At 36.9% G+C, this 27,806-nt stretch overlaps 1 protein-coding gene across 4 annotated transcripts in view; it reads left to right on the plus strand.

Annotated features, from left to right (window-relative positions):
• LOC117422277 (neuronal PAS domain-containing protein 3) overlaps positions 1-27,806 on the plus strand; it is a 237,578-nt gene that overhangs the window by 166,244 nt on the left and 43,528 nt on the right. For all 4 annotated transcript variants that reach the window (XM_058987671.1, XM_058987672.1, XM_058987673.1 and 1 more), the window contains one exon: positions 23,504-23,678. In XM_058987671.1, coding sequence (XP_058843654.1) covers positions 23,504-23,678 — 175 coding nt within the window. The remainder of the gene's footprint in view (positions 1-23,503; positions 23,679-27,806) is intronic.

Raw genomic sequence — 27,806 nt, forward strand, 5'->3', positions numbered from 1 at the left:
ACAGCTTACTTCCATTGGCCACTATTAAGTTAAATTACACCTTTTTGGCTTTAGAAATGCCAGATTTAAGGTCAGAAAAAGGTAACATTGTGCATATTAGTTACCAGTATAGGTTTCTCTATTAAATCAATTTGAGATAAAAAAATAAAAAAAAATGTAAGCTATTTCTTCAATACATTTTAAAACACTTTGTGCAAACATTAGATGTTGTTCATCACTGTTAAATTCACTGTAGTGCTAAACCGGAAATATACATTTATGTGTTAGAAGTATGAAATGCTGGCACTGAAATGGTATGAAAAATAAATATAAACAATGGTTTCCTGCTCTTGAAGAAAGTTCAGTCATTCAGCTCAGACTTCACTTGTGTTCTAAAAGCACCTTGATCAAATGATAGATATCTTTTTGTTTACACATACCACTGTTTAAGGTTAAGATTACTCTGAATTCTAATGCATTGCTTGTATATATATATATATATATATATATATATATATATATATATATGTGTATCAACATCTGTGTATCAACATCTTTTAGAAATAAAATGCAGTTTTTGTGGCCTGCTCTTTTTTTGGCAGCAGAGTTAAAGGAGCTAACTCAGTGTAAGAATATGAAGTTTGCAGTTCTGTGTACTTGCCAAGGTCATCTTTAACTGCTGAATGTATGGATCCTGGGGGACATGGCTCAGTCAATTGGAGCTAGAGTAATAACTAGAAAAGGGTGGAGTGGGAGGATAGACTTGCCCTGCTATTAAATTAATTGCCCTAACATCTTCACACCATGTTTTGAATAATGTGAGGCCAATGGACATTTTAAGAGCAGAAAACATTGTAGAAAATAAGTATTTTAACCTTGATGTTCCTATTTTATATATATATATATATATATATTATTTTTCTTTTTTTTTTTAAACGCCAGCAACACATTGTAAATATATCTTTAGTATAAATTGAAGTGACATCATTTTGTGTCTTTCATTGTGGTGGTTGTAATACTGTAATGGTCAGGACAGTGGAAGGTTCTGATGACATCAACCTAAAGCTGTCAACCTGGTTTATCACAGACCTCTCATCCAAAAGGGATTTTAACTTAATACACAATGCCACTCAGTGGCCAAATAATGTAATTGTTTTTTTTTTTTTCTCCATCCTGCGGATGAGATGTTAAATCAATGTCCTATTGTAAGTGACTCTGCATACCTCTGTAAAGCGCTTTGTGATTATTATTATTATTATTATTATTATTATTATTATTATTATTATTATTATTATTATTATTATTATTATTATTATTATTTGTTTTTATTATTAATGGAAGTCTTGCATAGAATACACCTGTCAAATTAGCAACACATCTAAACTCCTGCACATCCTGTACCCTGTAAATTGTATCTAAAATCTTGGATTGTTTGAAACTCCCCAGTATTATTTTGTCAATTTCATTCACTCATGCTTTGTGCTGCTTCCTCCTGTTGAAATCTTTTAAAGGATGCTTGGATTTTAAAACATCCTTTTTTAACAGTTGACTGCTGCTGGACCAGATATATTTCTTCAGACGGCAAATAGCTGTGTTAATTGACATTGTTTTATTGTTATGTGTCTGTGCTCAAGTGGCTTTGATTTCTTAGAGGACACCCTTCAAATGAGATGTTGCATCACAGTGGGTTGTTGACTTGTACACAGTTAATCAGGAGTATTAGAGAATTTCGATGGATAGTACAGTATAGCACTCACTACTGAATCCTTAATAGCCAACGTTAACAGACAATTGCTGTGATTTTGGTAAGAATTAGAAATGGTTAGTTAATTCTTGAATTATCCTGTTATTCTACCACTAACTAGTGGAATATGCAGGGAATTATAACCCTATCCAATTTGGGGTTGGATAATTCAAGAATTAACCAATTTCTTACTTCGTAATATTTAGATTTATGATTGTTTTTGTGCGTGAGTTGTATAAAGACTGAGACATGTACTTGAATTCATTTAAATTATCTTATATACATGATATGAATGTGTGTGTTTATAATCTATTTAGGGAAAACAGGTAATTCAGTGAACTAATTAATGAGCAAGCTCGGAAATAGTTATGTTACTGTATGTGTAAAACATACAGTATGTCACAGAAACAATGCTAGAGGCTGCTTTTTCAGTGTAAGGCAATTTAACACTACAGAGCTTGATCAACAGCAGTTGCATTTGAATAAAAAAAACTGGTGTCATTTTAATGTAGGTTGCTAAGCAAATGGATATGGAGACTGCTGTTTATTACAATTTAGTAGCTTATTCATTTTTACTGTGCAGCAAAGATTGTAGATGTGCAGCGTAGAATACTTAACTGCATTTTAAACCAACACTATTATAGATGCATTCAGCATTTGGACTATATATTTCTGTTATTTATGCCATGGCTACCACATTTGTGTAAACATAAAATCTCATGCTTTATTACTTCCCTTTTGCACCACAGCCTTGACCCTAGTCATCATAAATTGAGAAATAGTGGGGAACTAATGGAGACAGATGGGAATATGGCATGCCATTTACTCAAATTGGTAAAGTAATTAACCTCGAGGTGCTTGGTTTGCAAGAAAAATTGTTGGAATATCTCAGAGAGCCAGATAAACAGACTCCCGTCTTAACCGCTTTTGACAACTGCATCATAAACTAGACTCATTCTGTTCAATTGACCTGTCAACATCTCAAGACCAAATAAAGATTTGTATTACAATGTACTCGCTGAGAAGTGTGGGAACTGCTACTGCTATTCCTTTTGAAGTCTAGTACTGTCCTTTCTACTACATTGATGCGCCGGTGTCATATATTCTGTCTTTAGTCATTATTCCCCTTACAAATCTCCCATTCCTGATTGTGGGACAGCTTTCTGACAGCAGATGGTAGTCATTTGGCGGGAGAGAATGGAACAAAAAAAGAAGCATGGGCCAAGCTTGCTGGACTCATTTCGAAAAGTGGTGGACAGAGGCCAGATCTAAACCAAATGTATCTTGGAGCTTCCTGTAACGTGGTCAGGGCTGTTCGCTTTCTGTCTTCCAAGGCCTGGATGCAATATAGGGCTCAGAATCTTGCAGGTAAACTTTCATAACTGAAGGAGTTTCTCCTCTGGGTCTGTGACAGCAATCATCAGTGTAACCTCAGAAGAAAAGCTGCTGAAGTGCATCTGGTCAAGACATAGAACGGTGCACCACGATATGTCTACCTGTTATTCTCACTCAAGAGTGTCCTGTCCTGTCCCGTCCCATCCTCCCCCCCCCCCCCCCCCCCCCCCCGAGTTAACTTTTACAGACAGTAGCTGCTGATGTAATGCAGTCTCATCTGGGATGAATAAACTCAGTGGCCTATCGGTGTAATACCCCTTTCACACAGATGAGTTATGACGACACTGAACTGTCTCAACTCCTGTGTGAAAGGCTATGCCGGCACTGAAGCGCTATAGTGGGCATGGATTGAAAGTCAACATCACACGTGAGTGTATACCGGACATGTTGGGTATTTTTGTCGTTGGTGTTACACGCTTTCATTTTTTTCAAATACAATGGCTGATCAAGAACAAGGTAGTAATTGGAGTCTGAAATAAGTTAAGGAATTGTTAACTTTACGGGCTGACAAGGAGATGAATTCACAAATAGAAGGGACAGTGCGTGAAGCTGTAATTTATGGGCAATTCGCCATTGCCATGACAATGATCTGTTGACTGGTTGTACTCACATGATCCCTTTGGCTGTGTGAAAGGGTTATGACAGTATTATACAGGCATAGACTGCGCAATTTCGTGCTGCGTGAATGGGTATTTTAAATAATTTTTTTTCATGTCTCTAAGATGGCTCAGTAGCAGCATTTGTGTGTGAAAGTGGCTTTAGACATGTTGTATTTTTGTATTTTTAGACACCATTAAAATGTAATTTTTACAATTTAGTAAAATGCCTACTGCCACAGTAAGTGTATAGTAAATTAAATACCAAGACCACTCTGGTTTTGAGCTGAGGTCAGAACCAGTGTTCGGTTGTTAACTCATGCTCCGTTCCTAACCAGACTGTCGTTCCGGCATTTTGTCTAAGCTATTTATTCATTCATTCATTCATTCATTTTTTGATGTTACGGTAGAAAAAAAGACATTTGAATTGTTAAAATATCAACTACCTCTAAAAAACATACCTAATAGTATCTTTTTGCTTATTGTGCCTGTAATAAATAAAACAGAAGAGCATTTCAGTTTGTTTTTTTTTTCAACAGAGGTTGGTAATATTTTGGAAGTATACATTTCAAAGCAGCAGCACTTTTGAAACCATGTCTGGCTTTCAGGGGCAATTTCACTCTACCTAATACTGTTATATTTTGCACTGAACAAGAAAATGTTTATGTTTATAATGTAGTTTATCATTCACACAGATGTTGTGGCTAATGGCATAAACATTTCCGCAAACCATATGAAACTATCAAATTCATGCCCTCGCGCCTACATTCACTACTGTTTTGTATTTACAGAAGCATAATTTAGGAGGGGAAGGAATTTCTTTAGTGTCAACCAGGGTGTAGCAATGAAAGCTACTATCCATCTGTTTATCTGGGCTTCATCTCAAGCTATTATTTGCATAGTAAGTAACTGATTGACAGTGGATATCAATCCCTGAAGGGGTACTTTAAAATACCATTTGTGGTACGCATTGACACTGTGACCAGACTAGTATCCTATATGTACAATTTACATTTCTTTTATTTGAATCAGGATAAAGATATGAGAACTGCAAAGTAAAACAGAAAACAAATGTTCAGTCAGAATCTTGACATATTTGTGCTGACAACTGACTTGACATTGACAGGTGATTTGGGTCTACCTCTAATAAGTGAATTAATCAGAGGTAAAACATAGCGATCTGTCATGTTTGTAATACCTCAACAGCTGGCTGGCTTGTCCATTGGTGACAAGCTAGTTTGTCCTGTGCAAATCTTCTGTCACAAAATGGAAGAGAAGCATTGGGAGAAAATTACGTGGCCTTTCCAGAGTTAGTGAAGAATTTCTTGTCAGACATAGCCAGCTGTGCCAATAACATTATCTTCAGTAGCATTAATCCGACACTCTCCCTGCAGCACCTTCTTTTCCCCAGCGGCTAAAAGAGGAAGCTGTCAAAAGTTACAGGAAATAGCCCAAAGCATCCCCTACCTGAAAGAACACTGTGCACACTTCAAAAACATGAAAGATAAATGAGAATTTATTTGTCATATACCTATAGGACTTGTACCACCATTAGGGATACAGGATAAATTCAATCATTTTGATAGGAAATGTTTGAATCCTTAATGAACAAAAAAACAAACACTTAATGAGATCTATGATTTTTATGACAATTGTAGTCTGTAGTACATTGTTGAAATTGGAAAATGTGTTACAATGTGCAGTTGTAAAATATAATGTTGAAAGTGGTCATTTAAATTCAATTGCCAAATTAACTTCAAAACCACAATAATAATGTATGTTATCACCTTATTTATTGTGTTTTTTGTTGTGTGAAGGAGTGGGTTCACGTAAACCGATATCTAATTTTTGTAAGTTAAATTATGTATCTGAGCCATTTGAATAGCAAGGAACACAATTTCACTCTTGTACTGCAAGAAACAGAAGATGACTTTATAAGCTGTTATCAGGGGTGCTAATACCAGGAGCATAGTCAGATAAAGATGCATTTTCCAGTGCAAATCTAGTGCTTAGTTTGTTTTAATGACTAAAATAAATTCTTGTTTAATGTAAATCATATGTGAACATGATTTGAAGACCGATGGGCTTTGGAAGTTTGACTTTAACACAATGCATGTGCAGAAATTTGGGGGAATTGAGTGTCCATCACAATCAGTACAAAATTGCTTTGACATGCATTTACTAACACCACAGCATCCACCCTTGGCTCCAACCCACACGCACAAACACACACCATCACTACCTGTCAGTATCCCAGTATACTGCAGCTTCAATACTGTGTGAAATTCACACAGCTCTGATAATGAAACTCAGATTATTCATTGTGCTGAGAAGGTTTAGTTTCCCTTTGAGGGTAATGGGGGTATTGCACTTGAAAGAAGATTGTCTTACATACATTTAGGCTTCTAGGGAAGTAAATGCCTAGAGGCATTTTTTTTTTGATAGACAGAATTTAAAACACTACCACCTGGCTAAGGTTAACTTAACAGCTGGGCCCAAAAGGCAGAATGAGCGAATTGTTCTATACTTTTCGTTTTTTTATTTAGCAAACTACATATAGCTTAGCATTTAACTATTTCCACCTCACACACTATATATATATATATATATATATATATATATATATATATATATATATATATATATATATATATATATATTTTTTTTTTTTTTTTTTACAGGAAAATAATTCCATCTAGGGTTTCTGTGATGTCATAAATTACTAGACCGAAGTTTGAGTAATTTATAAACTGTCACACAGACCCGAGATGGAATTGTCTTCCTGTAACTCACTGAAGAGGCCCATCTATTATTTTTTATAATACATGGATACCTTTGTGATGCTAATATTAAAAAAGACGAGGTTCAGCAGTACAGTTGTTTTTTTTTTTAAACATAGTGTTTCAGTGTTGTTCAGATGTTCTATGTCGTTTCAGCTTTATTTGATGATTGCCTTTACCTTGTTTTAATTTCCCATTCCTCTCCAGTTTCTCTGAGATACGAATGTACCAGCTTTACATTTTTTTATTTTTATTGTTATTTTTTTTAACGTATTCTCACGTTCACGTTGATCATTAATGAACATTTCTGTACTGTGGGTGTTGTCGAGTGATTGAAAACGAGACATTTTGTGTTTTAATTGAAAGTAATGGTCTCGAGGAGTTGAATGGGTCAAAGTTCATGTATATTTTCCTCTAGAGGAATTATCACTTTTTGACGTCACTACTGTGGTATTATGCCTTTTTTTTAGAATGGCTCAGGATGCAAATATAGCCTTCATCCATGTATTTTTATATATATATATATATATATATATATATATATATATATATATATATCAGTATATCAGTATCTATGTAATGATTATTACGGTTTTTTTTTAATATAAGATCACTAGCATTTTACTTTAAGATAATCTTAGAATGTGAAAAGACAGCCCTTTATCTAACTATAAGGGGTTACTTTATTTTCAGTGGAGTTGTCCTCTCTGTCTACAGTAAAGTAATGCATTGACAAGATATAAAGAACATAGCCCCCAGCTTTAGAGAGGTTATGCCCAGTCTCAGCAGGGACATTCGTTTGAAAGATTTTAGCCCCCCTGGTGTCCAGCTAGTAATCTTTGTTTGCTAGTAAAGCTAAAATTTGTGCTTAGCGAACAGAAATGCAATGTAGTATTAGAGTGTTTGCAATCTGATGGCATCATCATTCTATGTAGAGCAACTTTGTTCACAGGTAGTTTTAGCTACAGGGGCACAATTTCCATCACATTGAAATCTGCTTGCCACAATGCCACTGTGTGTGCCAAAGATGCATTACAAAGGGGATTGCTTTTAAAAAAACATCGTTTTTATGATAAATGTGAATGTGCTTATAAATTAACATTGCTTTTAAAATCAATCAAATACATTGGCGGTTCAATTTCTACAGGCTGTTGGCTACCTTATCGTGAGTTTGTGATACGTTAGCCTATACAGTTTTTCAGAGAGTTAAGAAGTGGTTATTGGAACTTGGTCGCCTTCAAAGTGCTCGACTTTTGCTCTGTATTATGAACAAGTTCATATTAACTTAATTATAACTAGTACAGTATCTATTAACAATAGATGGAAAACAGCCCAAGGTGTTTACATTTTGTGGACAGCCACATTAAGACAACTCGGTGTGTTCAATAAGGTTGCCCTACAACATGCAAGCTAGTTAGACCATGACGTTCAAAAACCAGCCCCCAGCTGCATTAACAAAGTCCCAGTTGTTTAGATTATATTTTATTATAGGTACGTTTTAGCATCTGACAACTTGAAACTTTTTTTTAAAACTGGAAATTGATCCAGGCAGAGATACCCATTTATCTCTCATATGTCTTGTTGCAGTAAAGCTGTCAGTACAAATCTTATCACATGGAGCTACATTTGTTTTCTGTAGTGATTTATGATGGCTTTGAAAAGGTCTGGTGATCCCATAGGCTGCCGTAATTCCGAGGCTTCTTCCCGTCAATAGAATGGATTCCTGACACTCCAGACAGCGTTTTCTGAGCCGATTTGATGAATCAGTTCTTCTTGTTTATATTAATTGATCAGAAACAGGTTCCCTGGAGAATTCATCAAATACCATGACAACGTCTGGGGTTGTGTCGCTGGCTAATGAAAGATTTGGATTGGCTGGCCTACTGTGACGGAGATATAGATATTTTGATGAAAGTTTATGCTTGCAGGAGAGCAAATGTCATAAAGGATTCAAAATATTGTAAATCATGCAGATAAAGTCTGACCACCGTCACACATTATAATACATCTTGCACTTGGTGTGTCAGGCAATTCTTGACAACATAATGCTGTGCTGTGCAGGATTTCACCCTTGCTTTTTTGTTTCTATTTTATCATAAGTAGTTGGTGTTTTCAGATTACTGTTCCTAGACTGCTCAACTGAGTCATACAATATGCCCGCTCACAGTAAATTAATCCTAACTCCTACCTAATATTTAAGTCTGATGTTGCATGTGTTACAGATGTATTCAAACATATTTCAGTTGTTTATGTTAGGGGAATAGGCCTCTTGTTGTTTTCATTATCCTGAGAAATGGTACATAATACATTGATTACACTGTCATCGAGCAGAAAGGAAATAATCCTTTAGCTCTGAAACATGCTCCCCACCATGAATGCTGGAAAATATTACAATTACATTGTTTCGCTTATGCATGTATGTGGACTCATTATAATGAAAGCAGTAGGCTATGTTAATTTATACAGGGTGTAAATATTAAAACTAAACCATGGAGATGTACAGTTATCACAAAGATGCCATTGAAGGAAGCAGCAGGCTGGTATTTTTATTTCCTTTTGGATGAAAATCTACAGGTATTACTGTTTACAATAGTGAATCGCTATAAAGTGTCGGTACTGTATGATACTGTATAAAACATACAGTACCTGTATATACAAGGTCAATAAATACAACACATATATATGGATACTGTGTAGATCAAGATTATTAAATACAAACTGAGGGCTGTGTATAATTTGTGCTTAAAAATAAATTAAAAAGTAATTAAATAAGGTAATTGCAGTAAAAACATGAAAGTCAATTTGTAGTCTCTCCAGAATTGAACAGCGAACAAGGCCTTTCTATATTCTTTCTAAACTCTCTTTCAATGGAAAGACCTTTTTCAAGTGATCCGTTCCAAATTGTGAACCATAGTGTAACTGCAAATACATAACACAAGGGACTGTGGAAGAATAATTTGATGTTGCGTAGGGACTGTGGGGTTTCATGTATTTATTACCCACAATCCTGCATTAGTTATTCAGGATAGTACACCATTAGGCATGCTTTAGAATGACAAGCAGTAGATGTCTGTGTGGTGCTAAGAGACAAATAAGCTCATGATAAAATCCCATTGCTGCATTCAGTATCTTTTATTACAAATACACTTAGCTGTTTTAAAACCTCTGTAAGCCTGGGTAACCCCAAAGGCTCCGGTTTTGCCATTAGCTGTACCTGTATAAATAGCCTACTGCCAAAAATATTGACAAGTCAAGTATAGTAGCAAGCTAGGTGGTCCCTGCGGCCTCTTGCTTGATTTCTTTTCAACCGCATTAAAGAGTTAACCAGTGGCAGAACAGCGCTGGTTGGGAGCTAATGAATGGAATGGAGATTGGAATAAGATCTCTTTAGAGACACATTGATCTGTTGCTTCTAAAAACCTGGCTTTAGAATTCAGCAGGCAGCTTCACACAGAGTGGCCCTGGCACTGTGCCCATTAGCAGACAACTCTTTTGGTGTTTATCTCCCACTGACACAAATAAAGTTGTACGTGTTGTTTTCTTCCCATACATCTGCCCAAATCTTTTCATTAGGCTGCCGGCTTGGAATGGGAACCACATGGCCATGTCAAAAGAGATAGTTTGAATCTGTCACGGGTGAAATGAGAAGAAGCCTTTGCAGTGGATTAATGCCCTACAGCAATGTACTTTAGCAGGCCAGCATTCCATACAGTGCTACCTGAGTTAGCAGAGCTGCTTCTTAAGCACAGCAGTATGCTTTATTTTGGAGGTAATAGACCTGGGTTCGGTCCACTTTAAATGGTTAGAAACTACCTCTGGATGGGTACACAGTGAGGAGGTCAATACACACGTATTGCACAATAACACAAAGCAAATTAAATATCTATTTGCTGAAGCGGTTTTTATTTTAACCAACGAGGTGTTCTCTTGGGCAGCAGTGCACTAGCAAAAGTCACAAGGCAGTGACGTCAGCTCCATAGCAACAAGCCTCCTATGTTGTGATGCTTTCAATGCAGTGGGTTTGTGCATTTGAGAAAGGAGAGGAAGACTCATGAAATTAATTGGAGACTGAAGTTGATGAGAAGCAATTACCCTCCGCTGTACAAATTAAAACGGTGTGCTGCTTTTTATATGAAAAATGAGAAAAAGCAGTTTGCGTAGAGGATTTATCCTGGACTGTGACACCCCCGATAAAACGAGGGAGTGGTTGTACAGTATTTGTTAGCCTATTTGTTTTTCTATGGGTCTCTCGCTATATCGCGGCCCTCAATATATAGCGGATTTATATTGGACCCTGACACCCATGATATATCGAGTGGGTGGTGCACATATATATATATATATATATATATATATATATATATATATATATATATATATATATATATATATATATATATATATATATAATACAGACGTTTTATTTTTTCACATATGAGGAGAATTATATTAGGACACCTAACCAAAAACAAAGTCTGTCTAACACAGCAAATCACGCCAATGTGTTCTTGCAAATGATTATAATCATAGATCTATTAATAGTTTTTGTTCTTTGTCATAACGATCTGCATGTGCATGTTTTGTTCCCCCACTATTATGAAAACATATGCAGATTATCAAATCAATCTAAGAGGAGGATGTCGTGTTTATAATCTTACATCGTGGAAAACATGAGAGAACAGCTTCTACATTTCTCTGAAAGCACAGGCCTGGGTTATATTGTGTTCGGCGTGCAGGTTAATTTGTCCAAGGCTGTCAAAGCATACTGGAGCTATGCTGACCCATTCCTGTAACAATCAAACACCATGAACAACCCTGTTGTAACCACAGAAACCCACAAAGACTCTATCTGTGTCAGAAACTAAACTTCGCTTTGACAGCCGTTTACCACCGCACAGGACAATCTTGTGGGCTGTTTTGCAGAGCCTTCAGAAGTAGTTATGGTGGGTTGATTCATAGGCTGTATTAAAAATTCCTACCCAGGGCCAAAAGAAGACCTTGATAGGAAAGAATGAAAAGATCAGACTGAGGCAAATCCCACAAATAGTATTAGGAGCAGTATACAGTGTTAAGAACACCACTCGCATTACGTTCTCATGCATCTTTGTATACGGTTTCTAGAAGGGATTATTCTCTTCTCTTTTTTAGGTAAACAAAAAAACCTACAAAGCCTTGTGATGTCAAATCCACTGAATAAAAATGTAGCGGTCACTCGGGAGCCTCAGGGTTTTTTTCCTAGACTAGTCATTTTATTGACCTGTCTGGAGTATATAATTTAAACCATTGCTTGTGTTTAAAATTAGCAGGGGCCTAGCATTCCCTATAATGTTTGTTCACTAAATTTGTGTTCTTATTACTGGGAGAATTGGTTCTATCAATTATTTTTCTTATTCAGCTTTGGAAAAGGTTTAGAAAATAAATCGCAGACACTGAAAGAATATCTATGCAGCTAAAAACTCAGCACACAATTAGCAGGCATGGGTAATCTTTAATGAACTTAGAAAATATCCGTGGTATCTGTCTAATTATCCAGACACCCTATAAAAAAAAAAAATCTGAGCAGCCATTTCATACATAACATAAATCTTCACTAACAGAATTCTGTATGCAACATTTGTTAATAAGTGTTAAAAATCAGCAGGGTTCCTCTATACCAACTCCTGGAGTGTAACCAAATAGATTATTATATCACTTATCTCAGTGCTGTTCTGGCTAATTACATTTATTGATTAATGGGTTATTGAGTTCACAGCATTGCATATTTAAAAGATTCCAACATAGAATTTCAAGGTATACTATTCACTTTCAGAAAAACTAAAGAATAATACAGTACATTTAGCCTATATATTATACTTTCTAAATATATCACAACAATATTATACTGTCACCAACTACTTAAGGTAGGTGAACAGATTACCTCAAATGAAGATTATGTAAACACACACAGCTGCTTACACAAAACGTTTAGCAGTAATCCTGGGCTACCCAATTGTAACATTAGTGTTAATCAGTATCTGTGAAACCAACCTACATAGATAGTTCCTGACTGGGAACTAGTTTCCCTTGCCAGCTGGGTGTAGAAGTATGTTTAAAAATCAAGTATGTTTCGAACTCAATTAGCCAAAGCTGAACAGGGAAGGACCCTGTTAAAATGAAAGCCCTTATCTCAGTTTACACCCTCACTGACAGATAGATCACATTGTTGTGCACGGATTAGCGTTATAGTCTACAACAGAGCTAACAGAATACCACTGATTTGGCACATGAAATCTTGACTGTTTTGAAATGATTTGTATTATAAACCTAGATCTTTTAAAGGCTGTGGTGTCAAGCAAATAGCCTATATTAAATGTAGCCTGGTGTGAGATAGCAACATCAGTCTGGCAATGACAACATCATTTTAATAATTCTTTATCCCCCTTCAGTGGCATACAGGCTTTTCTGCATTTTTAGTTACCAAGCCTCAGACTCCATGGTTTAATCAAAAGCCCCTTTGACACTGGCACATCTACCCGAGTCCCAGCGACCCACCTCTGGATGTGGGTTGACGCGCTTTGACCCTGGTTGAGCGAGACGAAATGCATGACGGCCAACGAAATAACAAACAGCCATGCCTGCGTAAAGGTTTCACTTCCGCAAGGAACGTTTTTGTTTATTCTGTTTAGCCATATTTTTGTTGCTTGAGACACACCATAAATCGAGATTGCAGCAGGGATGAAGAAACATTTGCTCTAATCAACATTTGGGCCAATGGTTCAATCCAGAGAAGCTTGGATGGAAGCGTCCGTAACAAAGTGCTTCTGGGGCATTGATACACACATTGTTTAATTGCGTCTATCACCCAGGTCGACTCTGCTTTATCAAAAGCAGTGCGAAGTCGCGTAGCCGACCCACATGACACTGGGTCCTGACCCAGGTAGGTTCCGACCCAAGTAGAGCATGCCAGTGTGAAAGGGGCTAAACTGTTCCTTATCAGTCCACAAAGGCAGGTCCCTCGGTCCCTCTGCATTTTTTTTTTTTGAGGATACTGTCATTTTGCTGTCACTTTTATATTTATTTTGATCTCAACATTGAAACTAAAACTTTGAACAGCATTTATAATAATCATTTTAAAATAAAACAGGAAACTGATATTGCTGTGAGTTGCTGTGTCATTCCTCAATCTCAGGATGAAAGTGGTATCTAATAACATTCCCTGCAATAAACACTTCAAACGCATATTTAAAATGAATTTGTTTTGGTATCAAAAAGAGGGTAAATAAATAAATGAAAAAGGAAAAAAAAAAGTTCTACAGATGGACTGCTGTGACATTTTCCCTGTATACTTGCCTGTGTTTGAACAAAGAAGGAAAAAAGGAAGACACTTTTCAAAACTAGAAAAGGTATTTGAAAGCAATTCTTTGCACTGGTAATAGATATGGTAGATGTATAGATTGTTAGTATTTCATCTGACAGCCATGACTGCAGAACTATTTTCACAGTAATGCTATGTCCTGATACTCTACTGAATTTTAAGGGTTTAGCATGGAGTGATAGGTGTGTGTATGTGTGTGTGCATCCAGTTGGTTGGATAATAGTAACAATTAGTAAAGCTGTGGAACACTGCTCATTAGAAATACCATCACTGGTCTCCTGTGCTTTCTAGTGACATTTATTGTAGGTTGTGAGAAGTCACAAAATTAACTCGTTGTAGTCTTCTCCAGTCCATTATTCCTCAATAGGAATTCGCAAAATTATAGCTCTTGCATGTTTTTAATTTCACCCTGTGCCACTTGTGGTTGAGAGTTTTAATTGTAATAGTCCAAAGAATTCTGACAACCTGCATTGACACTAATTTGTACCACTGGAACCTGGCACCTTAGTTCACCATAAATGAACAGTTCTAACTAGCTTAGAAGACTGGGCAATCAGTTTGTTAGATAAGATCAGATGGTTGGTGGTGCTTTTGAAAAAATTCAGGGCATGGGGATTGCACCCTTTAGCAATCATTGAAAATCAGTACTTAGTTACCTAACAGTCATTTTAATTTGCTTCTTGCCTGTCTGTCTGTACAGCAATCCTAATATTCAGGAACATGTAAAAGCATACCTCAAGCATAATCCTTACTTTCAAGCAAATCACTGTGCCTATTGCATGCCAATCTATTCAATTTAAACAAAAAAAAGTTAAGATTGGCATTTTAAAACCGTAACATGATTTGCAGCAGTAGACAGTTTATGTATAATACTGCAAAGTTTCAATTGCAATGTCAAAGAAAAAGTGGAAAAGGTCATATAAGACTGTTTTTGAAAAAAAAAGGCAAAATATTATAAGCAGACTTTGCATGCTAGCTTTATTATAGCTTTGTATGAAAATGAATGTATTTTATTGATAGTTGGTTGTGGTGGGAATATGTCCTATTTATATTTGTTGTAAAGTGCATTATTGTGCAACACCAGTGACAGACGTGTGAGTGGTTGTGAGAATCCAGTGTCTGCCTGAACCTGCATCATTCCATTGATTTCATTGGTGTTGCACGACCTTGTTTTAAAAATACATGGGCTAATTCATTCTTGTGGTCGTTTTCATGAGAAGATTAGGAGAAAAAAATGAAAGCACAATTTCCCAATAAGCCTCGTCCTCTTTATTATTAGAATCACTGAGGGTGTGTTTAATTCACATCTTTAATGTTTTCCTCTTCGCTCCTGAGCCTCACACCAGAGAGACCTGAGAGACCACTGCCGTTATTTAAGCTCTCTCATTCTTGCTTCACAGCAACATGCAATGCAGAACGCAGGCATTTAACTCTCCAATTGTACCTTACCAAGCTTGTAATACAGCGCTGAGCATAAAAAAAACTGTAAATGGTGGACCATTTTGAAAAGGGCAAGACCAGAGAGGCTATTAAACACTATTGTGTATGCTACCTGACTGTCAAATAATATTTCAACAGATGTTGAAATGCATGGAGTCCAAATTATGGTTCTGTAGTCCATCACTTCTTGAGAAAATGAAAAACCAATTATAGGCATTATTTATGCATTCTGTTCAAGATTCACATGTAATCAGTTCAATTGAAGCTATTCAGATGCTAGGAAAGGCAGTACAGAAGGGCAGTACAGTAAAGTATAGATTTATCATGTTTGGCTATTCACATTCCATTTGCAGCACAAGAGACAAGATAGTCAAAAGTGCAATACACTCAATAGAAGCAGCTCATTCTGACAACTAATGATAGCATAGGCATTGGTTTATATAAAAAAAAATGAATACATTCGTCATTTGTTTTTACTTTCTTTATTTTTTCAGATTTTGTGTTCAATAATTCATTGCTTCCCAGCAGCAGGGAAGAACCAGAGCTTTATAGTGTATGATTGTGTCATGTCTGGTTTTATCATGTCAATAGTGAGAAAATTGACCACAGCTACAATAGCCTATTTCTAATTCTATTTGATCACCATGGGAACTCATCAAAACACAGGACAGCGCTGAAGTTTCATTAACAGATCATCTCTGATCTCCTGCTGCGTCCTATCTCACAAACCACCCGTTCATCTATAGAAACCGCCAGCCTGGATAAGAGAGGCCCAGAACCACAGTAATGCCACATTTACCATTCCCCACCACCCCCCAGATTAATATTAAAGAGTTAAGAGAAAATGAGAGTTTATTGATTAGTTTAAAGTCACACGTGTTCTAACAGTGAGCGTTATTCAGATTCACTGAGGTGCCAATAGATAAGTGATTTCAATAAGCAGACAGAGAAGAATGCAGTCTGCGGGCCGGACCAAGGAGAGAGCAATGGCAGCGGCATGTATTAATCTTTCTTACAGCGCTAATCGTTACTTTTGCAATTTGAGATTGTTTGTAGCCGATTTCTTTCAGGGGCTAGGTGAAAGAATGAGAAATCATAGTGGTAATACTAGGGAGCAAAACAACATTACCAAGGTTGTACTGACAGCATAGCCCTTTGTGCTCATCCCCCCCTCAATATGGAAAACCAGTCATTTGTGACCAAAGAGGAGGGGGTTATTGCTTCTACAGATTTTTCTTCTGGTCTGATTACCATTTTAAGATACCACTTGATCTGAAGCAAAGCCTTCTGAAAAGAGCAAGTAATAAGTTTAATAGCCAAATGGCCTTGTGGTTAATATCCTGCAGAGTTAGCCATTTGATCTCATAGTGTAGCACTGGCTGGAGAGGAGATGGGTCTCATCAGCAGTATAAGAACTACAAACACTCGACCCTGCTTTTTTTTTTCTAAAACTGGACAAATTTGTAGTTCTAGCTTTTCTGACAAGTTCTCTAAACAAGCAAAACAAAGGTACATATATGGATTTCTTTTCTGGCTTCCATGTGTGTACAGAAATAATAATAATAATAATAATAATAATAATAATAATAATAATAAACTTTATTTTATATAGCGCCCTTAAAAGCAATCGTCTCAGAGCTCTTCACAGAACAAAGAACATGAGAATAGCCCATGACATCCTAATATGAGCCCTACGAGCACAATAGATATTATTTTAATTTGTTTTTAAGTTTTATAATTGGATCGAGTTCCTAGCTAGACAATAATTATTTCTGTCTGATTGCAGTATTCACAATTAATAACACACTATTATAGATTCACACAGAACTAGATGTACTGTGTATTTCATATTTATATATGGATATATGGAGTATATCACTTTAATATCAAAGTGAAACAAAAAACAACTTACTAAAAGCCTTCATGCATAAATCTGTATATATAAAACGTCATGCTGGTGATTGTGTCCTGTCCAATGCTATAATCATTTATCTGGGAACCAGTCCACCTTTTAAACTTGCTTGTGCGGATCTGATATTTTTGAATTGTGGATACCCCCTCCCACTCCCAAAAAAATGTTGAAGCTTGTGTGATTGATAAAATATTTGAAGTTACTCAGACGTGTCAAGGGGTGTCTTTGTTCAGTGGGTTAAGCAGCAAGTTTGCCATTTTCCTGTTCCTTTGTGAGTTGGCTTTTGGTCTTTGCTGTCACTGGTTCTGAAGGTTGAAAAGTGGTGTCAGAAAACTGATTGGTAGTACAGAATTTTCTGAGACAATCTGAATCTCATATTCAGCTACTTTGCCACAGTGGATTAAGATGATCTAAGGGGGCTTTGCAAGCTCGATAAAATCAGGCAAGAGAGAGAAAAAGAGCACAGGGAGGATTTTTAACCTTTTTGTCCTTCAAAGTTTTTCCTCTTTGCTCTGAGTATATTCCTCATTTTGTTAAAGTATTGTTTAATGCAAATAGGCTAGGAATACCTAACGTTTAAAACTCATGCATGTGATTGCTTCTGTCAAGGCTGATTTTAACAAACCTTTATTAAGTTTTCCTTTGACACATCAACAGCAATGCATGAACATTAATATGCAAGTGCACTACTTGATCTTTTTCTTTAAATACAAACTTTACATTTGCATGTTAGGAATAGAATATATTAATAGAGATATATGTATATAGTTGAAATAATGTGTGGAGAGTAGAGATGACCGTTTCGGCCTGAAGTTGGTGATGGGGAACAAAGAGAGGGAAGAACATTTTCTGTCTTCAACGAGAAAAGAAAATAGACAATATCCTTATGGATAGCAGTTTAATTATATATATTTTTCAAAAGCTGCAAACATGATGTGTTTTGAGCTCCAGATTACAGCACTTTATAACACTGGCATAACACGGCACTAAGGGACCAGGATGCGAGGCTGACTGGTCCTCGGCTAAATCCTGTCCTGCTGTCACTGCCATGTAAAAGGTTAGAGTAATCTGAGCTCTGAAACACTTGAGTGGACTTGAGAAGGTTCTGCAGTTAATTGTCCTGTTGTGATATAGTGCGGCTGAAGCCTGGAACAGTACAGGGTTTTACCACCAGCTATAAAAAGAACCAAAAAAAAAACTAGCTTACAGTTTATAGAAACTTAGCAACTAGTTGAAGCTCAGAATTAGAGCACTATGTACATTGATAAAATTATGATATCAAGTCCCAGCAGTATGTTGTCAATGTCATCCATTACCAGCACAGCTACATCACACGTGCAACAGATACAATGGAAACTTTCCAAATGCTTTTAGTTTTGTGGGCTGAATGCATTTGGTTATTAGACAAATGGAGGAAGCTTTGCAGACTTCATTTTCATTCTTGGCAGCATGCTTTTATCATAAGGCAGATAGTCATTAATTTACAGAATCAACGCTGGGAACAGCTTTTGTGATCTCATATTAAATTTTCCCCGGAATCCGCCCCTTGGCAAAAATTACTCACATCGTTAAAAAATATTTAATTAGGCTGTAGTTTATACCCCACTCACAGGGGAAATGTTGGAATTAATATGATTTGCATGAATTCTGTTTCTCTTTTTTGTGTGAGAGATTAGTTCTGAATTCAGTTCAGGGGGTCAGAGACACTGCCACGGACTCACAATCGTGAAGGTCAGACAGGTAGCTCGCACACCTACTGGGTCACTTCACTGAAAAGGCAGCAGAAATTGCTTTTAATGATGGGTTACCTAAAAAGAGGTTACAGGTTATTTTTTATCCAAGCCTCTCTCCGTGCCGTGCCATTTGTTTTTGAAGAACGGTTAACCATGGTTGCAGACTATGCTGTTCTGACTTCAGTAATTAAATGTTCCAGTCTTGTAAATCGTGTGAGTCCCCAGCCTGCAATATGTTAAACAAAAAATGCTTTAAAAATCTTGGGTTTGAGCCCTGAGGAAGCTCTTTTTCAAGTTCCTGAATATTTTCAGGAAACATTTTCAAGTAAACAGCTTTATTTGGGATGCACTGTAGTTATGAAACTCAAATTGATTCATCAACACTGGAATCAGTATTGTAAAATATGGCGAATGACCAAAAATGCTTAATACTTTATATGCATGGTCAATTTTTATAAAGGCGATAAATAATAAATAAAATTTTTCTCACTGTCTTTATCAACATGTCATTTTATAAAATTAGAAAATAATAAAAAAGAAAATGAAAAGAAAAAAATAAATACTGGTATCTACTTTCTTCCTATAAAAAACTTTTAAAAAATGATTTATTTAATGTGCATGATAACATGAATGAGTTGGAGAAGCTTTAATTTGGGTCTGTTGCCTATGAAAGCATTAAACGTGATACTTTGATAAACCCGCCAGGTTACTCAACAGAAGCATAGTAAAAAAAATACATTTTAGTTGGTAAAGAGGCTAAAATGTGATAGTGAAATCACATGACTGTAGATAGTCTGATCTATTAAGGAAGAAAAAAAAAAGACAGTCCGCAAACTGTCCGTCATGTGATGAAATTTGACAGTAGGGATTATGGCTTTGATGGACCAGAACAGCTAATAGAGGAAGCTGACATTTTTGAAACCCTGCTAATTAAGGGTTCCTTCCTTAATATTAAAATAAAGTCTCTGCCTGGCTTTTATGGTTGGAGAATCAGGTGTTTTCATTAATATATGCCAGTCAGTCTTAATAAGCATGGAGGGCAGAGGAAGTTATTATTGAGTGACCTTCTACAAAATAAGCATGTTGCTGAGGGCTCTAACCCTGCCCTGTTCAGGGTGATGAATCTCATTTCCAATGCAAAATCCTCTGAAGAAATCCAAGTGTCCTCTATGCAATCACAGAAAATAATCCTTGTGTCTCTTGTAATGTCCAAAATTGCCACTTACAACAACTGCTGCTATACAATGAATATTACAATCCATATTATTATCTTTTTTCTCTGCGCTTTGTCTACATTTCAGTATTTCAGAGATTAGTGGGTAGTGGGTGGGGGGGGGGGGGGGGGGGGGGGGGGGGGGGGGGAGATGTATTGTCAAGATACTTGTGTTGAAAAGTCAGCTCATTTTAATACTGTTAAAATAGTCATCTGCCGTGTTCATGAATTGTAATGTAAGCAATCGGCTTGCAAGTACAGGCTATGAAAAGAAGATAGCTTTAGTGTTTCATCTCCATTTTGAAATAGATTTTAAACCACTTTGTGTAATGTATTCACAGAAATGGCAAATTCACTGAGGTACATTTTTATTATCTGAACGTAATCCAATTATAAATTTGAGTCGCCATTTCTCCCTTTCAAGTAATCCTTCATTCGATGTTGCTCTTGAGGTTAAAGACACTAATTTAACACATTCACATTTTTTGGGAAAAAAGAGATTCTTTCCTATTTTGTATTTAGTACCCTGCTCTTGTACCAGATCTGTGCATCCACATTCAACCTAGCTCTCTAGTTCATGAGCCCTCTCCATTTTGAATATGCCCTAAACTTTGTGCAAAGATCACAGCATAGCAGGTTTTCATGAAGTATAACCCACAACAGTGGGAAATGATCTGTGGCTGGTCATGATAATTCCAAGAGGTTCCAAAGTTCCTAGGTAGAAGATAAACTCACGTTCCCTTTGTTTCCAAGCAGCATTTGTTCCATAGCACTGACTGATCCCACAGATAGTGTATACTGTATATATGCATACTTACTTGTGTCTTCCCCAAACTTTATTATAACAATTAAACTTTTTACATTAAAAGCGTTTTACATTAAAATACACTAAAATTACTGTAATTGAAAGTAAGTACTGGACATCAAATAAATGCTGTTATACTGTAGTGTGCTAAGCTGAAGAACAAAGATGAAAGTAAATCTAAATTAATCAAACAATTTATTTTTATATAGCGCCTTTCATGGCAAGCCACCCCAAAGAACAGACCAATCCCAACGTTTAACGAGTGTGACACAGATTAATTAGGACTAATCTTGGACTACCTAGTGTTATTTGAGGTAAAGTAGTCCAAGATTAGTGCTAAGGACATTATATTTTCTTGTCCACAAAAAGTCTAAGGGTACTTAGCTTCCTAGCTTATTTTTTCTAATTATAAGTAGGGCTTCTGTTTTTCGGGTTTTATTAATTGTATTTTTTGGTGCTTATTTTTAGCTATTTCCGAGTTTTATGTAAATTGTTTTTTTTTCCGGGCTTTCATTTTCTATATACCCCTATGAAATTAGTGTTTTCATTTAGTTTCCAAAACACTTGAGCATTTTTTTTTCTGTCAGAATATGTACAGTAGTAATTTGATAGTACTTGCACACTTAAGTTGTACCTTCTTTCCTTTGCTGTCTTCCACAATGTAATCCCTATTGTCCGGGCACATTCTTCTGGGGTTTTTGTGCGCAGGCATTTTTGTACATTTTGCCTCCGTATCTTAACTGTAATACAGCTTTAAATCCCGCTAACAAGCCTCCATTCTGATTGTAATCTTGTTTTAAATCTCACAAGCAGAGTCTCCAATAGAAATGTAGGAATGTGCTGTCACTCAGTAGTTGGGGTGGGTTTAAAGTATTCAGAACGAATCAATGATAGATGCAAGTCAGGAAGGCGGGACATTGTCCAGCAGCACTGGGAAATGCATTTACTATTATTTTTGTATTAGGTTTTATTTTTTAATGGGAAAAAGGTAAAGTCAACATGAATTGATTAATCATTTCCACAGTTTTTCCGGTGTTTTCCGGTGTTTATTGGCTATTCACCGATTTCATTTTATCGGAGGTGTTTTAACAGGTTTTATCGGTTAAAACCAGAAGCACTAATTATAAGCTATTGTAGTACTTGTAAGGCAATCAATTGAGTTCAGTTAATAACCCACAAGCAAGTTTGTCTTTGCATTTGTGCAGTGAATGCCTTCTTTCAGATCTGGAAATGATATTAGGCTTAAAATATCTATTTTTATCGTAAAATATTCAGCTTGTCATGTGTGTTATTACACATCTGTTGTAAAAAATAAAAACATTAAGTATTTTTAATGATTCACTGACATCCAAAACTGTGCTCTGGGGTACAAAAGAGAACTCAACTTTCAGATCTATTTTTTTTATCACTATGGAGGCTTTTATCACTTTAAATGTCATCATAATAATTACAGTCTCATGTTATACAAGTTGTACAAATAAATCTTTTTGCATAAATAAATGAGACGTATTTCAATTTTTCATTCAGTGAAATGACAATGGAATTTAAAACTGTTTGAATGCAGCTGTTCAGATTATAACCAGTTAGTTTTTGCTTCGGTAAAAAAAAAAGAAAAAAAAAATCCTTTTGAAAATCAGTTGTTATTTTCATTTAAATTTCATGACCTATGGGTACCTCAGCATCAAACTAAACCCTCACAGCAAAGTAGACATCAATTTAAATTAAGCAAGACTTTTATTGATAAATTAAAATAAAGTTCAGTGCAATATTTGTTAAAACTGACCCGCATCCTCCCTTAGATCAAGTTAATGTAAATTAGGAAATGTTAAATGGAGCCGGATCAGTGCTGTACGTACTTTATTAGCGCTTTCAAAATTCTTAGTTATTGTTTCCGCTCCTAGTGGTAATTTATGTGGGACTCAATTGCTTAGAGGGATCGCACATTTAAAAGGATTATTTCCATGTAATCCTTCTGTCCCCAAAGACAAAACCTGATCATCAAGGATTTCAGGCCAAACAATACAATAGAATGAGAATTTTGGGACTGTAATTGAATATGCAAGAGCTGAAAGCACGGGGAACGTGGTTACATGTAAACCTAACCAGACTGCTTTTAGCATTTATGTCCAATTAAAAAAACATGGAGACTTCTTTTATTCCAATAAGAGATATCATTTAAAAGTTAGACGTGCTTAGTTCAGATGTCAGCTATTTGTTAGACGCTTGTATTAGCTCATTTGTAAGGCACAATGTCAAATTTTGCCTTAAAATTAGTTAAAGCGTGAATGAGCAATATATTTTAAATATGGATTCTAGTAAGGTTATTATAGCTGAATGACAGATATGTTGAGGTTCATTACATAGTTGGTACCAGTCTCTGTGTTAAGATATTATAAACATATTTTCTTATTTGTTCAACATTACGGCATCCAACAGGGGATGTTGCACCTTTAAATAAAGAAACCCATTAAAGGTTATTACAACCGTCTATTACTTACTGTAATTAGGAGAGGCTGAATGCTAATGTTGAGCATTGAATTTGTGCCCCGTAGGTGGAGCTGACAGGCAGCAGTGTGTTTGATTACGTTCACCCAGGAGACCATGTGGAAATGGCAGAGCAGCTGGGCATGAAGCTTCCCCCGGGACGAGGCCTCCTCTCGCAGGGCACAGCCGAGGATGGCGCCAGCTCAGCATCTTCATCGTCGCAGTCCGAGACCCCCGAGCCAGGTGGGAATTGCAATCACTAGGAGGAGGTTGGCGGGCAGGATATTTACCAAAATGATTGAGCTCTAGATAGTCGCTGGTGTGGGGAGAGTATAAACAGCCCTGCTAGTGTTTAAAGATTCAGAGACATCGCTCTCCTTTTTTTTTCTTTTGTTTTTTTAAAGAAAGTTTTTATTGAATTTGCTGAGAAGACAGTTGTATGTAGTCTATATTTTTCGACTTAACCCTTTAATTGCACCTTAAATGATACAAACTGGAATGATTGTGTGCTGAAATATTCTGTAAGAATACATTTTTTTTATGCTGGAATAAAGCAGGTAAGCAGCCCCCAGAAGTATCTTCTAATGTGACCTGAAATGATGAACCTTGACTGTCATTTTTCACACACTTGACTCCGGCACCAAAGAAAGCCATCCGTAATCACCTCCAGTTAAGTTTTGTCATCTCAAGATATTTAATAAATCATATTCAGTGTCTACATTAGCAGACACTATTAGGACCCATTACAGATCTATGATTAAGAGCATGTACATGCATTTCCTCTTATTTTAGACCTGCAATGTACACAGTATTAGGATAGATTTGAATGCTCTTTCTTTTAACCCATTGATGCTCATTCATGGAGTAAACACATGGTGTTGCAAAGGACAGTGATCCTTTAAGGGTTAAACACTGCTGCAGAACCAGGCCTGATAAGATTGGCATTGCTGTGATTTAATAAAAAAACAACTCATTTATTAAGATAATCTAATTTCTAATTACTAAGCTGTGTTGTGAGGTGGTCTTTGGCTCTCAAGGTTATTTTAAGGCCCTCTGGTTAGCTCAGATGGCCCACCAATGCTCTAAAATATCGTTTTCCTAGTTTGTACATAACACAAGTTACCCTTTGCTGTGAATAACTGCCTCTGTTCAGCTGTATAGGAGCGATGTCTGTTAAGAAGTTGCAGAATAAGCATTGTCTCTTTCTTGTGCTGTGTCATTCTAAGGTTAATCAGTGCCCAATAAATCCAAGAGTATCTAGCTGCAGAACGAAGGCTCACACAGTGCAGCTCACAGGGTAGCTCACACAGGGCAGTGCTGCAGAACGAATGCTCCCACAGCATAGCTCTCACAGGGCAGCGCTGCAGAACGAAGGCTCCCACAGCATAGCTCTCACAGGGCAGCGCTGCAGAAGGAAGGCTCCCACAGCGTAGCTCACAGGGCAGCTCACACAGGGCAGTGCTGCAGAACGAAGGATCCCACAGCGTAGCTCTCACAGGTAGCTCACACAGGGCAGTGCTGCAGAATAAAGGATCCCACAGCGTAGCTCTCGCAGGGTAGCTCACACAGGGCAGTGCTGCAGAACGAAGGCTCCCACAGCGTAGCTCTCACAGGTAGCTTACACAGGGCAGTGCTGCAGAATGAAGGATCCCACAGCGTAGCTCTCACAGGTAGCTTACACAGGGCAGTGCTGCAGAATGAAGGATCCCACAGCGTAGCTCTCGCAGGTAGCTCACAAAGGGTAGTGCTGCGTGCACAACTCGTAATTTACGTTGTGCTTCATTCACCCTCAGCACCGCTACCACGTGACGATAAACAGGGTATGGGAGGGGGAGAACACTGAACATAGTGATTACCCTGTCAGAATGAATTGGTGATCCACGGCCAATACCCCACGAACCTTAGGTTTAGGGTTAGGTTATTGTTATAAAATACACTTTGTTTTAGTACCTAAATTCATCACCCTTATCATGCGATCAGGCTGTAGCATATAATGATGACGTCTATTACGAGTTGCACATTCAGCACTACCCTGTGTGAGGTACCCTGCGAGAGCTATGCTGTGGGAGCCTTCGTTCTTCAGCAATACCCGTCTCAATAAATCCACAAATTGTAATCATAGTTATTAAATGTTTACAAAATGAGCTAGGCATTTTAGTGGAAACATGCTTCGGTCATTGTATATTTACTCACAATACATATTGGAGTTACTATGTGAGTTTGTTTTCCTCTCAGTATATGTATGATTATATGAGGAAATGTGGGAAAAATCTAAATAAAATAAAGCAAAGCTGACAGCTGCATAAAAAAAAAAAAAAAAACATAATTTTAGCACAAAAAGAAGGGCGGCACATTTTATTCCTGCAGCTTTAGAGGAAGAAAAGGACTGTGTTAATCAAATTAAGAAAACAAAAGCTGTAGAAGTAAGTGCCTTACCTAATCAAATCAAATTCTAATCTGATTTGCTCTCTTTCCTACTGTACAGTATATCAAATATGTTGATGTATAAACCGTTTAGATAAAAATGTTTGGCCAGGTTCTGCAGTTACAACATATATTTTTGATTGCATTGTTTTTTTTTCTGGTGTGCTTTCTGCCTGTTGTCATTAAAGCCAGTGCTTTTGTGTGTGAAGGAGGCGACCAGTGATATGTGCAGCCGTAGGCTTCTGCAGATTGGGAGGCTGTCTGATTCCCAGGTTGGTTATGATGATATGACTGAACAGCCGGTTCAGTAATGTGCAATAGATAAAAAATAAATAAAAATAGGGATAAAATGGGGGAAAGAAAAGACTAATACTGTTACATAGTCTCGCCGCCATGTGAATTTAATTAGAAAAAAAATTGTATAGAGGAAATGAAAAGAGGTGACATTCCTCATTGGAATTCCTTCCAGGCCTCTTACAGACTTTGCTTTCAGAATGTTCCCGTTTTCATTGTGTTGTACTGATGATAATATAAGTATTAGGGGAAAATCCATTTATAAATTAAACAAAATGACTTGATATCCATCAGTCCCTCAGTTCATCAAGCTGTTCAAACATGAGGAAGATTGGCTGGCCTGCCCGGGTCTTTGGAGAGCTCTGGTAATTAGATCTGCGAAGGATTTATTCTTTGCTGATTGGGGCTTTAAATTAATTGAAGTTCCACATTTGTGGTTTTGTCCTTTTTGTGCTTTTTTTAGAGGAGATATTTCATACTTGTGTGTGGCAGAGTGACGGGCTGGGCTAGAGTGGTTTCCAATGTTAAGTTCCTCTTGAAGTTAAGGAATTTAATGAGCGGGACTGACATTGAGATTTATTTGTGTACATGGGGACTCATTATTGTTCTGGTGTAGTATCAGGGAAAGGGCACAGAACAGTTTTGGAGGGCTGGTTAATAGAAGCATCAAAGAAAATACAGCTTGGGAAATAAATATTCAGCAGTCAAGTTTACAAAGTGGGATGTACAAAATAAAAGACTGTTTAATTTTTGTAAGATGTTAGTATTTGCCTTTATTTCTATTGAGAGTTTTACTGACAATTAATTTGTTTGGGTGGGGCACCACCTCGTGAACCACCCATGGCTATATTTGCCTACCACTGTGCTGCATAAACTACCCCCAGTATCTATATACAAAACAAATAGATAATGGGAGAATTTTTTTTTTACTTTGGCACCCAACTGCTTTCTTTTTGATATATATATTGTAACAATTGTAAGTCACCCTTGATAAGGGTGTCTGCTAAGAAATAAATACCTTCTTTTTTTCCACATATGTTGACTTGGAGGACTACATTTTTGTTCACACCAAATTAAAAATATTTTAGTTTGAGACTAATTACCTTGTAGCATGACACCAATTGACATATTTATGTTTTTGAAAATGTAGACTTGGCAGCTATTCGACCATGCACACACTTTTCATGGCATTCAAGGACTGGTGCCTCCAACAACAGCCCAGGGCCACGCACTAGCGTATCATGGGTTTGTTGCACAGGAGGATTTAATACAGTGACTTTCTGCCTGTGGAGTTGTTGTCTACTGGGCCACAAACTCTTGCTATTATTGAAAATAAGGATGTCTCTATTGAGAAAGCTGTACTTTGAGTGAGTCTTGCTTTTTGTAATAAGACCTTAAGAACCACTGGCTTTAGCTACTTCTTTACAGACCATAATTGTGGCAAAAGCTGGGATAATCAGACTAGAGGTGGAGCTGAAGGGTTTTTAATCAATCTGCAAAGTGCTAGTCTCTCTCCTGTATCTAATGTTTAAACATATATTTAAAGTCTTCTGTTACCTGGTCTGGAATGAGAGTACTGAGTGCAATACATCACCCTGCACACCCCATATCCCCAGGGAACTGCTGCAGCCTCACGATGCTATGATATCCAAA

The sequence above is a fragment of the Acipenser ruthenus genome, chromosome 15 (genome assembly GCF_902713425.1).
Source record: "Acipenser ruthenus chromosome 15, fAciRut3.2 maternal haplotype, whole genome shotgun sequence".
Classification (NCBI taxonomy): domain Eukaryota; kingdom Metazoa; phylum Chordata; class Actinopteri; order Acipenseriformes; family Acipenseridae; genus Acipenser; species Acipenser ruthenus.